At 40.2% G+C, this 13,085-nt stretch overlaps 1 protein-coding gene across 1 annotated transcript; it reads right to left on the bottom strand.

Annotated features, from left to right (window-relative positions):
- Positions 1-2,127: 2,127 nt before the first annotated feature.
- LOC110970054 (tRNA selenocysteine 1-associated protein 1) lies at positions 2,128-12,561 on the bottom strand. The gene is made up of 9 exons (XM_022220266.2): positions 12,414-12,561; positions 11,709-11,806; positions 11,532-11,631; positions 11,378-11,427; positions 10,258-10,389; positions 5,950-6,066; positions 5,618-5,825; positions 5,474-5,510; positions 2,128-3,335 (listed from the first exon to the last, which is right to left on the bottom strand). The coding sequence occupies exons 1-9, from the start codon at positions 12,435-12,437 to the stop codon at positions 3,175-3,177; spliced, it is 927 nt and encodes a 308-aa protein (XP_022075958.1). The 5' UTR covers positions 12,438-12,561; the 3' UTR covers positions 2,128-3,174.
- Positions 12,562-13,085: the final 524 nt, after the last annotated feature.

The raw sequence follows: 13,085 nt of genomic DNA, 5'->3' as shown, positions 1-13,085 counted from the left end.
TCATGTTAAACGCCTACTTACATGTGAACGTGCACAGAGTTTGGAGCAGAAAGTCTGAATTAACAAAGCTGATAACCACTTTCTGATACCCGTTATCTTTTTTTAGTTTTAGTTTTTGTCGAGCTGACAAAGAAAGTCCAACTTGCTTCATGGTACAACCCTCAGAAGTCACAACTGCATGGACTAGCTTTTCAGCATCTCTCTGAGACAGGATGTTCCTACTTTTGGCAATATTGCATGGGTCAGAGATGACTGTCCTAGAAACCTAAGTGAGTTTTAGTTTTATTATGTTAATTAGGGTGTTTTCTGTAGGTGCAAAAGCTCCAGTTCATAGGAAAAACACACTTCTAAATTCTGTTGAGAAATATGGGATGGTAAGGCTACAGAATATATTCATGAACTCCTACATGTGTAATTGTTCTGTATTCCAGTAGATGTCAGATTTGGACATGCAGGGCTAGATATGGCGTGCTGCCTAATTCCCGAGCTTGACCAGGAATCACTGAGTCGGATCACTGTCACATCCTCAGAAATTCAGTGGTGTTTCAGTGGTCGTAGTCATTGTTTACACTGAGAGATGAAAGTAAGTCGGAAATTATTACAATTGTTTAGCTAGCAAAGAATACGTAAGGTACATTATTCTTCACCCACATAACATATTTATAATACAGGGACTGTTGACTGGGGCCCCCGAGAATGAACCACTGTGCAAAAGAAACATCACAGCTAAATATTTTGTCATTTCTTGTCAGTGCATTATTACTTGTGTAAATATTATCTGAAAGAAAGATTTGTAATGTCAGAGTCAAGTTACAATTAATTTGACTATTGTAAAAAAAAAAAAAAAAGATATTTTTGAAGTGAGAGAGTTGTCATTGGTGCAGACTTCAATGGACATGTTGGTGCAGGAAACAGAGATGATGAAGAGGTCATGGGGAGGTTTGGTATCCAGGAGAGGAATGCAGAAGGACAGATGGTGGTTGACTTTGCAAAAAGGATGGAAATGGCTGTAGTGAATACTTTCTTCCAGAAGAGGCAGGAACATAGGGTGACCTATAAGAGTGGAGGCAGGAGCACACAGGTAGACTACATCTTGTATAGACGGTGTAATCTGAAGGAGATTACTGACTGCAAAGTAGTGGTAGGTGAGAGTGTAGCCAGACAGCATAGGATGGTGGTGTGTAGGATGACCCTGGTGGTGAAGAAGATGAAGAGGGCAAAGGCAGAGCAGAGGACCGAATGGTGGAAGCTGAAAAAGGAAGAGTATTGTATGACTTTCAGGGAAGAGATGAGACAGGCTTTGGATGGTCAGGAGGTGCTTCCAGATGACTGGACAACTACAGCAAATGTGATCAGGGAGACTGGTCGGAGCAGTGGCGGCTGGTGAATTTTTCTCTTTGGGGGGGGCGCACTTAATTTACCAAACCAAATAGCAGAGTCGGCAACACCGGAACACAAGAATTGATGTAAATTATGTCAGGCAGCAGCTCAACAGCAGAACCCTGAACCACAAGTTAGGGATGAGACAGATGAAGATGATTCGGTTGATAGTTTTGATTACTGTGCTCGCCCTCAGTCACAGGATGTACATGCATACATTCCAATGTTGTAAAGAATAGTGTTGGAGATTTTCCCTTTAACTCATGTTCTCATGTTTGTGAAGTCTAAGTTGTGATGGAACTGTCTCCTTGCAGAGGAAAAAGAGATGATAGTGTTATTAGAAAGTACAACACTTTATTTTTTAAATATAAAATACATATTTTTATTTATTCTTTTGTTTCATTTTTAAGGTTTGGATATCTGTGAACACTTATTTGAACAGAATATAGATTCTGATATTGTGAAGAATAATGTTGAAATAAATCCTCATTGTGAAGCAACCCTTATGTGCACTGAAATGGAGATATTTTAGAATAGACTGAATTACAAGGCTTTACAGAACAGTGCGCTATTGTAGACCTAATATGTAAGATTATAGCTACATGATTTTAATAATAATAGGTCGTGATCTAAAGTGGGCTGGTCTTCGGCATGAAACTCCAGGGCTGAAAATGACTCCCACTCCGGCCCTGCCTGTGTCTCTTTCTCACACATATTTATGGACAAACCATCTGCAGTCATACCTAGTAAAAGCTTAGTGAGCAATTTTATTGTAGCCTGGATTTTAGGTATTCATTTCTAAAAATGTCTCAGTTCAAAAGCCCTTCAAACACACCGGTATTTACAGGGAGTCCAGAGGATTCGGTGAAGTATTCTACACTTTAAAACCTCAGAGTCTTTACAGATAACTGATCAGTTTGTGAAATATGTTGGGTGTTTTTTCAAAATAAAATGTACATATATAAATTATACCTAATGTCTAATTATAGTAGGACATATCAATCAACAAAGGCTGCATTGGTCAAAAAACTAACAAACAAAAACACTGGCCTCTGTCTCTACTCAGTGAGGAGTGAAACCTGATGAATGAGCATCTGCTACATTTAGACGAAGCAAAGGTAAACCTGTCTGCCCTTTATATAGTATGTGTTAACCTTAGCTAGGTTCTACAAAGTGCTTTATAATGCGTTATTTATCCATCCATTCACACACCATCAGTGGCAGAGCTACCACGCAAAATGCTTGCTCCACAAAGCCTATCACGGTTTTAAATCTGTTGTCTCGTGGTATTCCCTCCCTGGTGCACTAGTGACATTGTGTTTTACGTGAATTAATAAGGTTTGGTTTACTAGAGCTGAAGAAGGAAACAGATCAGGCTACAGCAACGAGAACCACCAAGAAAAGTTTGGTCTTCCGAGAAACCACTGAAGTCTCCAAAAATAAATAAAAAATACCAACAGCAGCAAGCATGCCTTAATAGTGATTGTGTACCTACTAAAACAGGGAGGCAAAAGTTGTGCAGGTTTAATAGTTCTTGTCTATAACCCTAAGACCACAGTATTGATTGTACATCAAACCAATGTGTGATATTTGTGTTTTTGGTAAGATCAGACTCGCATAATTTTAATTCTGAACACTTAAAGGTTTAATCATCAACGGGTTTTCACATTAAAAAAAAATTGTTCACCTGACATATGACTACAGCTCTTAAAAAAAAATATTAATATGCTGAAAATTTCCTCAACCAAAAAAAGCAAAACTGGTAGTTAAAGTCCATAGAAGAATTGCCCGGTCTCAGCAGTAAATGGGCTCTGGTAGGCAGGATGTCACATAGTCCTGTTCAGCAGTGAATTCTGCAGGCTGCCAGTGGCACTCAATCAGAGCATCATACAGCTCCTCACTGAGCTCCATGAACTTCCTGTTGGCCTCCATCACATCCAGCTCCACAGTGGGATCTACAACACAGAGACAGTCAGTTACAAAATGAAAATGGGCTGAACCACACACAGACACACACTCACACACAGACACACACAAAGACTTTGGTACAGGAGGTCATGTCATATTTGTTGTCGGTACAACAAATATATTACGGCATAGGACGGCAGGTCAGGGGGGGATATAATCATCCCCACACTCCGAGACTGTGCAAGAACAAGAATCCCCCATGAAAACAGAGGCCAGAGACCAAGATCAAGGCAACAAAGAGGGAAGTTAACCAGCTAGCAGAGCTACAGAAAGGACTACCTATGGAATACAACAAGCTATCCATGCCTGAGGTAGTGGAGACTTCTAACAGAACTCACAGCCCTGGCAACACATCTGAGGAAGTGACTGAAGAAGCAGAAGCCAGAACCATGCAAAGTGTACTCTCATTGGGAGGGGAATGAGATGAGAACATACCCACCCTGGGCTGAGACTGAACAGCACTGGAAACGTATAATGGAGGAGGAGCTTTGCATCAGACCAATACTCAGTGGCTGATGGATGTAAAAGTAGACCACAGGAATGTCCCAGAACAAAGCCCAGTGACCATCACAGCAGCAGACACTCAAGGAAGAGTGTCAAGAATAAAGAGCTGGACAGCACCAGACTCTGACAAGATCCACACCAACCGGCTAAAGAAGCTAACTTGAGATTCCATGGATGCCCACTGGATACACTCATAACAAAGGAGTTGTTAACTAAAGGCTGGACAGTCCTGAAAATGAAGGATCCCCAGAAGGGAGCAATCCCGTCCAATTACCAGCCAGGAACCTGCCTCTGCACAATATGGAAGCTACTGTCAGTAAGAAAAAAATAATTTTGCATTTGGGCTCAATTTCACCGGCCACACTCACATATGATTACTGCCAGGCTTGTTGAATGTAAACGTCAATAAATAAAACTTGTCTGTTATTGTGAAGCAGCTAAAGAGCCGCAAAAAGCAGCAGATGATGCCATGTTCTAAGACGATTCAAGAACAGATGCTAAACAAAGTCATGAACATTTATCAGTCTGGAAAGAGTTACAAAGCCATTGCTAAGGCTCTGTGACTCCAGAAAAGCACTGTGAGAGGCATTATCCACAAATGGAGAAACATAGTGAACCTTTCCAGAAGTGTCCTGCCTATCAAAATTTCTTCAAGAGCATGTCATCATCATCTAACCCAGGAGGTCACAAAAGAACCCAGATGAACACCAAAAGTACTGCAGACGTCATTAGCCTCAGTTATGATCCATGATCCATACATGATTCCACAATAAGAAGACACTAGGAGAAAATGGATCCATAAGAGAGTTGCAAGGCACAAACCACTACTGACATATCTAGATGAGGCCCAAGAGTCTTGGGATAACATCCTGCGGACTGATGAGTCAAAGGTGAAATTTTTTTAGAAGACTTGGGTCTGTGAGAAGAACATGATACCAGCGCTGACACGTAGTGGTGGTGTGATGGTTTTGGGGCTGCTTTACTTCCACAGGACCTGGGCGACTTGTCGTAATTGATGGAGCCATGAAATCTCTCTATCAGAAAATCCTCCTGGAGAATATCCACCATCAGGGCATGACCTAAAGCTCAACACTAATGGTATATGCAGCATAGCGAAGACCCAAAGCACACAAGCAGGTTCACCACTGAGTGGCTCAAAAAGAGCAAAATTAAGGTTTTGGAGTGGCCAAGTCAAAGACCAGATTTGAATCCAAATGAGATGCTATGGCAAGACCTTAAAAGGGCAGTTTATGCCCAAAAAACATCTAATGTGACTGATTTAAAACTATTCTGCAGAGAAGAGTAAACCAAAATTCCTCCACAAGACTGATCACAAGCTATCACAAACATTTAACTACAATTGTTGCTGCCATGGGTGGTCCACCCAAAACAGCCACTTTGGACATGTGTGTTATCTGTCCAAAACAAACAAAAAAAAAAATTAATATTAATATAATGACCTGATCATTCTCACACCTCCCTCTCTTCACACAACAAAAAAGGCTAAAAAGCCCCAAATAAATCTTTAAAGTTTGTGACATGTTTTATGAGCATGTTACAAGTAAATTAAGGCCAATAATGAAAATAACAGTAATTATCAGCCCCCAATGTCAGTACGAACCTTCAAGTCCTTCATCCTCTTCAACAACTTCACTTTCCTAAAAAAATAAAGAAGAAAAAAACATTTTAAAAAAAACACACTGGATCCAATGTTTAAACAATGACTAACTGATGCAACACTCCCTGTTTAACAGAGGGACCTTACCTGTGGTGGAGGATACTGTGTGTAATCATATTGAGGGTAGCTGTAGCCGTACATCCCTCCGGTCTGGTCATAGCCCCATGAGGAGTAATACCCAGCATAGGCCTGCTGCTGGTACTGGCTGTACTGGTCGTAGTTGTGTCTGTACCCTGAAGACTGCCATGATTTGTTGTCTGACTGCTGCTGCTGCTGCTGCTGTTTGTTCCTTAAACTTAGAGCAGGACAAAGAGACACACCTGTGAACTCCACCAGTCATTTGACTTGTACACAAGAGCATCAGCTTGTGCACAAAAAAAAAAAAAAAAAAAAGAGTAAAAACTCTAAGAAGAACTCACTTGTTAGCAGCTAGGCTCAACCTCAGAGGCTTACCACCCAGCCCCACAGCACCCTGACAGTCCTCTAAGGCCCGCTTCTGCAGTCTTTCGTCTGGGAACTGAACAAAGCCACAACCCCTACAATGAGAGACAGGGACAGCGGTCAAACTATGGAAGGAAATGAGTGTGACCAATGCGGGAAAGGCCAAGACTGAAATGATTTAAAAAAGATTATTTGTGTATGCCATAAAAGAGGAATTAGGACACTTTTACACATAGCAATCTTTATTAATTGCATTTAAGAAGAAAATTGTCTAAATGACCATTTGGTTCAAATTGACTAAGCCTCTTCCTAGAATCATCACTGTCCAATCCTACATTAGCAACCATCTGGAAAACCTGCCAAGCTTTCAGAGTAAAGGAAAATGATAAATCATGTGCATATGGAACCTGTAAGTCTGAAAAGATATCTTTAAAGTTTATCTGAAAGTGCTGTAATCCACAGGACAGATGTGGAGATCTGTCAGGAATGGATGTACTAGTGTGAACGACCTCACCCACAGCTGAAATCATCTAAGATCAATAATAAGGGGCTTTAACTAAATGGAAACTTAAAATAAAACAATATATAGACCTACTCTGCTGCGCAACAACATTGCCTAAGCTTGTCCTGAACACTAATTGTCCAAACATGGGGTGTCTAATGCTTGGACTAGGGTCAAACCTTAATTTCTTTTCTTTGCTTTGTTATATAATTTGAAATTTTAAATGAATTTTTTTGTTTGTTTTTTCAGGAAGAAAAACATCAGCACGGTCTTAAATCCTGATCACAACAGGTTCATACCATCCTTAGTCCATCTAGTCACAACAAAACTTAAAATGACTACTGTCTTACACAAAACATATGTCTGGTCAATTCACATGCATGCAATAAGCAAATTATTTACAGGAAAGAAACTAGGAAATAAAAAATAAAGAAAAGTGCTGTTTTGGCCCAGCTTTAATTGTGTCTCTCTCTGTGGTCTTAAACAATGTCCCGCCCACAGAGCTATCTGATTGGTGGTCACACATAATGAGTAACAGTCAATCAGAACTACTGTTTACACAAATTGAGAGAGCATATTGGAGCACATTTGCGGAGCAGAAGGGCTCTGGTCAATTAGCAGAACAGTGTTTGGAAGGTGAAATAGCAGGTTTAGCTGAATGTTCGATAAACACTGCAGTGTTCCGCAAGCAGTCGTACTATTTCACACAAAGACCCCAATAATTCACTAGGAGGTGTTAGGTGGTGCCCCTGAATTTATTCTATTCAATGCTCGGCTACAGCTATTGCTAAGAGCTTAACTCTGCATCTTAGTCTCTGGTTAATGCTATCTGGAGCACGAAAACATCTTTCTTATGTCTGACTGACTTTACCACTGCGTTCTAAATGACAGATGATGTCTCTCTAGCTGACACACAACCTGTAAAAACTGAACAGGAAGCGCAGCCACAAATCAGGAGATTAGCCTCTTTAACAGTGTCTAGGGCTATGCTAGTAGCTCACAGCAGCCACAGCTTTGAAAAACACACCAGTACAGACAAGCAGTTTTAGACATTTTTATGCTTGGTTATCGGTATTTTGAAGGTTGCAATGTTTTCATTGATGGTTTTTCTTTTACTGTTTGATCTAATGTTTTGTGTCTTTTAATACTTTGTGAAGCACCCTGTCATCCCTGTTTTGAAAGGTGCTATATAAATAAAGCTTGTTATTATTATTATTATTATTATGACCCTGAAACAGAGGCTGGAGAACAATAATTATTAATGCTTTAAGATCTGAGTCTAAGTGGACAATAAAAGCGATAGAATAGAAAAAGATTTAAAAAAACACAGAGAAGAACTGCAGACAGAACTGCGGGAGACAAACTTAGTGATCTCAATTAACTGATCTCCCAGTAAACAGGAGACTCGTAGTTTTAATGCCATCACTCCTATTTCTATTATAAGTACTCAGTTATAAAAATCCTGATTCATAAAGTGGTTTTTGAATAACACATTTACTGCTATCAAGTGTTACAAATGTATACAATTTGTTGTATATATGTAGCACTTCATTAATAGTAAACCTAATTATCTACAAACCTAGGTATGAATAACACATTCCCTGTGACTACATGCTAATAATAAATAACTTGTAATGTACATCACTTCCAGATATCGGTTACAAATACTGAAAAAAAGAATCACTCTGCGAGTATATGGCATGGAAGTGGGAGAGGAAAGTAAACATTTTTATTAATGGGAGGAATTTCCTCCGTCATAGCAAGTACTTTAAGGACTTTTATTTCAGTGTCTCAGTGTTCAGTCCTTTTCTTCGATTTGTGGAGTCTAGGGTGGGATTTAGCTGTACATTCTAGTCCACTGCATAAGTTAGAATACCTGAGAGTTTTGTGGCTTACTCCAAATTTTCATCATTAGCAAAGTGTCCTGTCTTGGTGCTCTATGAAAATGACTTAATGTTACCTGTATAGAATCAAGAATCCCTTTCACTAGGACCTAACAACCCTCCTTATCTGCAGCTTGTGTGGAGGGCTGGAAAGCTGCTTTGTATGAAATCAGAACAGCAACTCCCTTTGAATGTCCTTTGAAACAAGACAAGTAAAATTCCAGGCCTTTCAGTTTTCATGTCCTGTTTATACCAGATGTGTTTCCTGTCGAAACATTAGATGTTGGCTTTCATCTTAACTATAATTTTGCTGCTTTTCATTGGTTATTGTAATGTCACCATTGAGTGTAACTTTGTACAAATCTTATTGCCGTTTTCACCACCATATGTAGCAAACATCCCCACAATGCAAACCCAAGGTGATGTAAACATCTGACTATACACATGTACAGTAGCACATAATGTGAAAATCAAGAACATTCAAATTACTTCCATAACTGTGGATTCATTTTAAACTAAGTGAGGTCTTAATTGAAAAGGGAATCCTGATGTATCTCTATATGCTTTATACGAGACTAAACTGCTTCCTCAATTCTAATGTCCTCTCTTTTCATAATACAAATATATTGTGACTGTACCTCCCAATCGTGTATTGTAGCCCTTTCTGTCTATTTCTCTCTGGTATTTCAGAACTATTATTGTAGAAATGTTTCTCTCTAATCGCATTAGAAACCCTTCAGATTGACGTGCCGGGTACAAAAATTGCGAAGCAAGAGCAACCAAGTGAAGCAGGACCTGTTTTCCTTGCTTTCCCACCCCTCCCTCTTCTCCCATCCCTCCCCCTTGCCCTCTTCTGTCCTTCTCAACCCGCCCGGCCAGCAGGCAGATGGGTCCCCCTATATAGAGCCGGGTTCTGCTCGAGGTTTCTTCCCTGTTAAAAGGGTGTTTTTCCTTGCCACTGTCGCCTTTGGGCTTGCTCTGGGGGTCAGGCATTTGGGTTCTGTAAAGTGTCTTGAGACGAGTTGACTGTAATTGACGCTATATAAATAAAATTGAATTGAATTGAATTGACCTTGCAAAGGGTTATTAATGAAGACTCTTAGCAATAAGTTCTAAGAGACAGATCAAGAACTGGTTTGTTATTTTTAGCTGTGCCTTCTTCATGGAAGGAATCTTGCTAGTTTTTCACAAACTCCATAGTTGAAAAGCTAGAAGTAGAATGTAAGATGTAAAGCAAAGGGCAGTGTGTCCATAGACTTTATTTCCTTTAATGTCAACTTAACATTGATGCCAAATGCAGGTTAACCCCTATGACCACCATGTTAAAATGTCCAACTTTATAGCAGAAAGAAACATCTTTTACAGCCTGGTAGAAATTCTAATTTAAGTCTCAATTATGCATAACCTTAAGCCCTAATACAATTTAAACAAGTTCTGAGCCACAATTGTCATGAATGGGGAAATGGGCAACAGTGTTCTCTTTCAGTGACGGGTGGGTGCTGTCATAGGACAGCCCATAACCCAGAGGCGTTTGCATGGCCCGCTTCACCTTCACTCATGCTCGTCTTTGCTTAATCTTGGATTAGCTGAGAGTCAGCAGGAGTCAGGCACTGCCAAGATGTAGACAGCCAGAGCAACTACACTGAGCTTGAAAATCCTTGAGTAGGAAACCTATGAGTTTCATTCATCTTTATATAGCCACTGACAGATTTCATTGGTACAGGTTTTGAGGAAGATGAGACTGTATACCTTAATGTGGTGCATAGATAGATAGATAGATAGATAGATAGATAGATAGATAGATAGATAGATAGATAGATAGATAGATAGATAGATACTTTATTAATCCCGAGGGAAATTTTTTAAAAATGCATATTGTATAATGACATCTTAATACTTACTTGGAGTTGCCCATGCTGTCAAGCACCACTTTTCCACCACGACAAGAAGGGTAACGGTTGTAAAAGAATTCATAAAGCATGCCATCGTCCACCTCTGGAGTTAGATCTCCCACAAACAGAGAATACATCTGACTGCAACAGGACCAAAAGACAAGAGGCTGTTTACTACCAATGCACACAGAAGACATCTAATGTATCTATGACAGGAGTAATACAAAAACTGGAATCTGCCATTTTGAAGAAAGATTTTAGATATTTAGCTATATGAATGAGTACTGAGCCCTGGTTTTAAATGAGGCCCAGGGGAAATCTTTAAATACCGCAGGATCAATAAGCTCTGACATTCACAGCTCTGCTAAGAAACTAGAAATACTAGAAAGTGAGAAGATCGTTGTGTTGCACATTCCATGTCATCAGCGCAAGCCATACTGTATCTGATGAATGTGTCTGTGATGCATTTTTGCTTTGCAAATCCAAAACAGATTTCTGTAGCTCTGACAGACAGAACATCAGGTGTCTGAGGGGAGGAGCAGCTCCATCACTCACCTGCATCTCTGTGCAGCAACTCACAGGTGATGAACGTCCAGTAGTCTGATTCAAATTCACTACAGCTGATGCAGAAAATGTTTGTTGCCACACTAGTAACAAATCATTTGCATGTCAGACCAGTACCACAATCAATCTGTGGAAACTTTCAGGAATAGACTAGACACAACTCTGTTTTGGAAAGCAAAAGTTCATCATAGTCACATACATGTCTTACACTGATGAGATAGAATGTGCAAAACAATGATCTTCTAAATTTCTAATGTACCGTTAGCAGAGCTGTTAATGTTTCATCTTATCAATCCCTCTGTATTTAAATATTTAACCCCAGGCTCAGTACCCATTCCTAATGGAAAGTGTTGTGTGGATTGGTCCACGGTGTTTATTTCCTGTTGTGTATAAAGATCAGACATATTTTCAGCACACAGACAATAGCAGCTAGCAGACTGTGAGGAGATGTTCACTAAATCTGACACTGAATGTGCACTAGAATACAGTCGTATTTGCCACACATTACGTGGGCATGGTAATCTAAAAGCCATTTCTGATATCCTGCTTCTCTAATTGGACTTACCCGCCGTCCTGTTTCCCGAAGGTTGCTCGGTTCAGCTTGAACCTTGTAGGCTGAAAGGAAAAGATATTACATTGTCATTTCTCAGGATTGTCCATCAAACAAGATAAGACAAGCAAAAACGGTGGCGACTGTGAATAATAAATGCTCTCCATACCGGATTAGCTCCTGGTAAGGCTTTTCCATTGATTTTACGAAGACACCTTTCAGCTGTGGCCTCGTCTGTCATCTCCACAAAACAGTAACCAAGAGCACCCCTAGGTAACAATACATTGCTTAATGTCAAAGTTGAGCAACTCCAAAAATGGCAACTGCTTGTGGATTTAGCTCTCACCCTGTCATCTTGTTGCGTATGATCCGGACATTAACCACCTGCTCACCCATGGTGGAAAAGGCTCTGGTGATAAACTTCTCATCCATGTAGGCCTCCAGCTACAGAGCATCAAAAAGATGTCAAAGAAGAGCTCATGAAACATTCAGTAACTTAAGTCATTAAAAACACACAACACAACAGTAATTCCATTAATTGTTTATAAGTGTGCATCATCCACAATATGGAGAGTAGATCTGATAGATACTTTAGTACTTGACAGACAGCAGCAACTATAAGTTGGCTCTGGAATCCATTGTGTGATATAGACCTGGTCTGATTAACTCGAACAGCCGACCGGATGTTTTTTTGACTCTTGTGGACAAAGAGTCTAGGACAGATTACATTATCTGGTCGCTTATCTTTCACAGAAACTGATAGTTAGCTCTGTGAACCGATTGCATGCTAATTATGAGAGGCATAAACATAAGATAAAAGCCGTGGTCTCTCAAAGCATGCAGGACTACTCAACCTGAGCATAAGCTAGCCAGTTCTTCAACTATTCAATGCAAAGTATTACGTAGCAAACCAGACAATAGTAAGATGCTGGTTTAATAGAGACAGCTTTGCATTTCCTTGCATTTATTCACCGCATGGGGCTCGTGTTGAGCTGGCCAACACTGGTTACACTAAATGATTTATCGCGGTAAGAAGTTGTAAACAACTCACGTTTCCCATCCATAACGTACTCATGGTGCTGTCGATGTGAAAATATCCCCCAGTGAATTTGCTGATAATGGAAACTGTAAACTACTCTGAAGCTTCAAACAAGTCCGCACTACCTAGCATAGCAACAGGAAATGACGCCAGCGTTGTGTTGTAACGTTTCCGTTTCTAGCGTCACCAGTCTCATCGCTTTCTCCCCCCGAACATCTTCTTCTTCTTCTTCTTTTTGTTTTATGGCGGTTGGCAAAAATTTTTAGGTTGCATTTACCGCCACCTTCCGGTAAGGAGTGTGGGCCAGGAAGGCCCCAGCATTCAACATCTTCTTAAACTCTCCTAATTAACCCAGTGACACGAAGAAACGTCAGCAGCTCTTTATATACATCGAACGTAGAGTCACTCTGCAAAACAGTCCCCAAAGAAAAGACTAACCCTCTATTCTCCAGACGTCTACTTAAAACTCTTCTTTGCTGTTCATACTTCCTGCATCTCATCAAAACATGCTCAACTGTCTCATTCTCCTCACAATTTTCACACTGCCCTGTAGGATGCTTTCCAATCAGTTTCAGAGTACTATTCAATCGTGCATGTCCAAATCTCAATCTCGCTACTACATCTTCTTCCTTCCTTGCCAACAGACCCCCAACCCCTGGCCCCCTAATCTTCTTTTGAAATGAA

Source organism: Acanthochromis polyacanthus, chromosome 11 (genome assembly GCF_021347895.1).
Source record: "Acanthochromis polyacanthus isolate Apoly-LR-REF ecotype Palm Island chromosome 11, KAUST_Apoly_ChrSc, whole genome shotgun sequence".
Lineage (NCBI taxonomy): Eukaryota > Metazoa > Chordata > Actinopteri > Pomacentridae > Acanthochromis > Acanthochromis polyacanthus.
The sequence above is the reverse complement of the archived record's forward strand: the minus strand, read 5'-3'. Positions and strand labels throughout refer to the sequence as shown.

Bases quoted from the DNA above. Each gene is read 5' to 3' on its own strand.
- LOC110970054 (XM_022220266.2), bottom strand. From the start codon at position 12,437: ATGAGTACGTTATGGATGGGAAAC. The intron at 10,390-11,377 runs GTAAGTCCAATT...GTCCTGTTGCAG, and splicing joins TTCGGGAAACAGGACGGCGG to TCAGATGTATTCTCTGTTTG. The intron at 5,511-5,617 runs GTAAGGTCCCTC...TTATTTTTTTAG, and splicing joins CACAGTATCCTCCACCACAG to GAAAGTGAAGTTGTTGAAGA.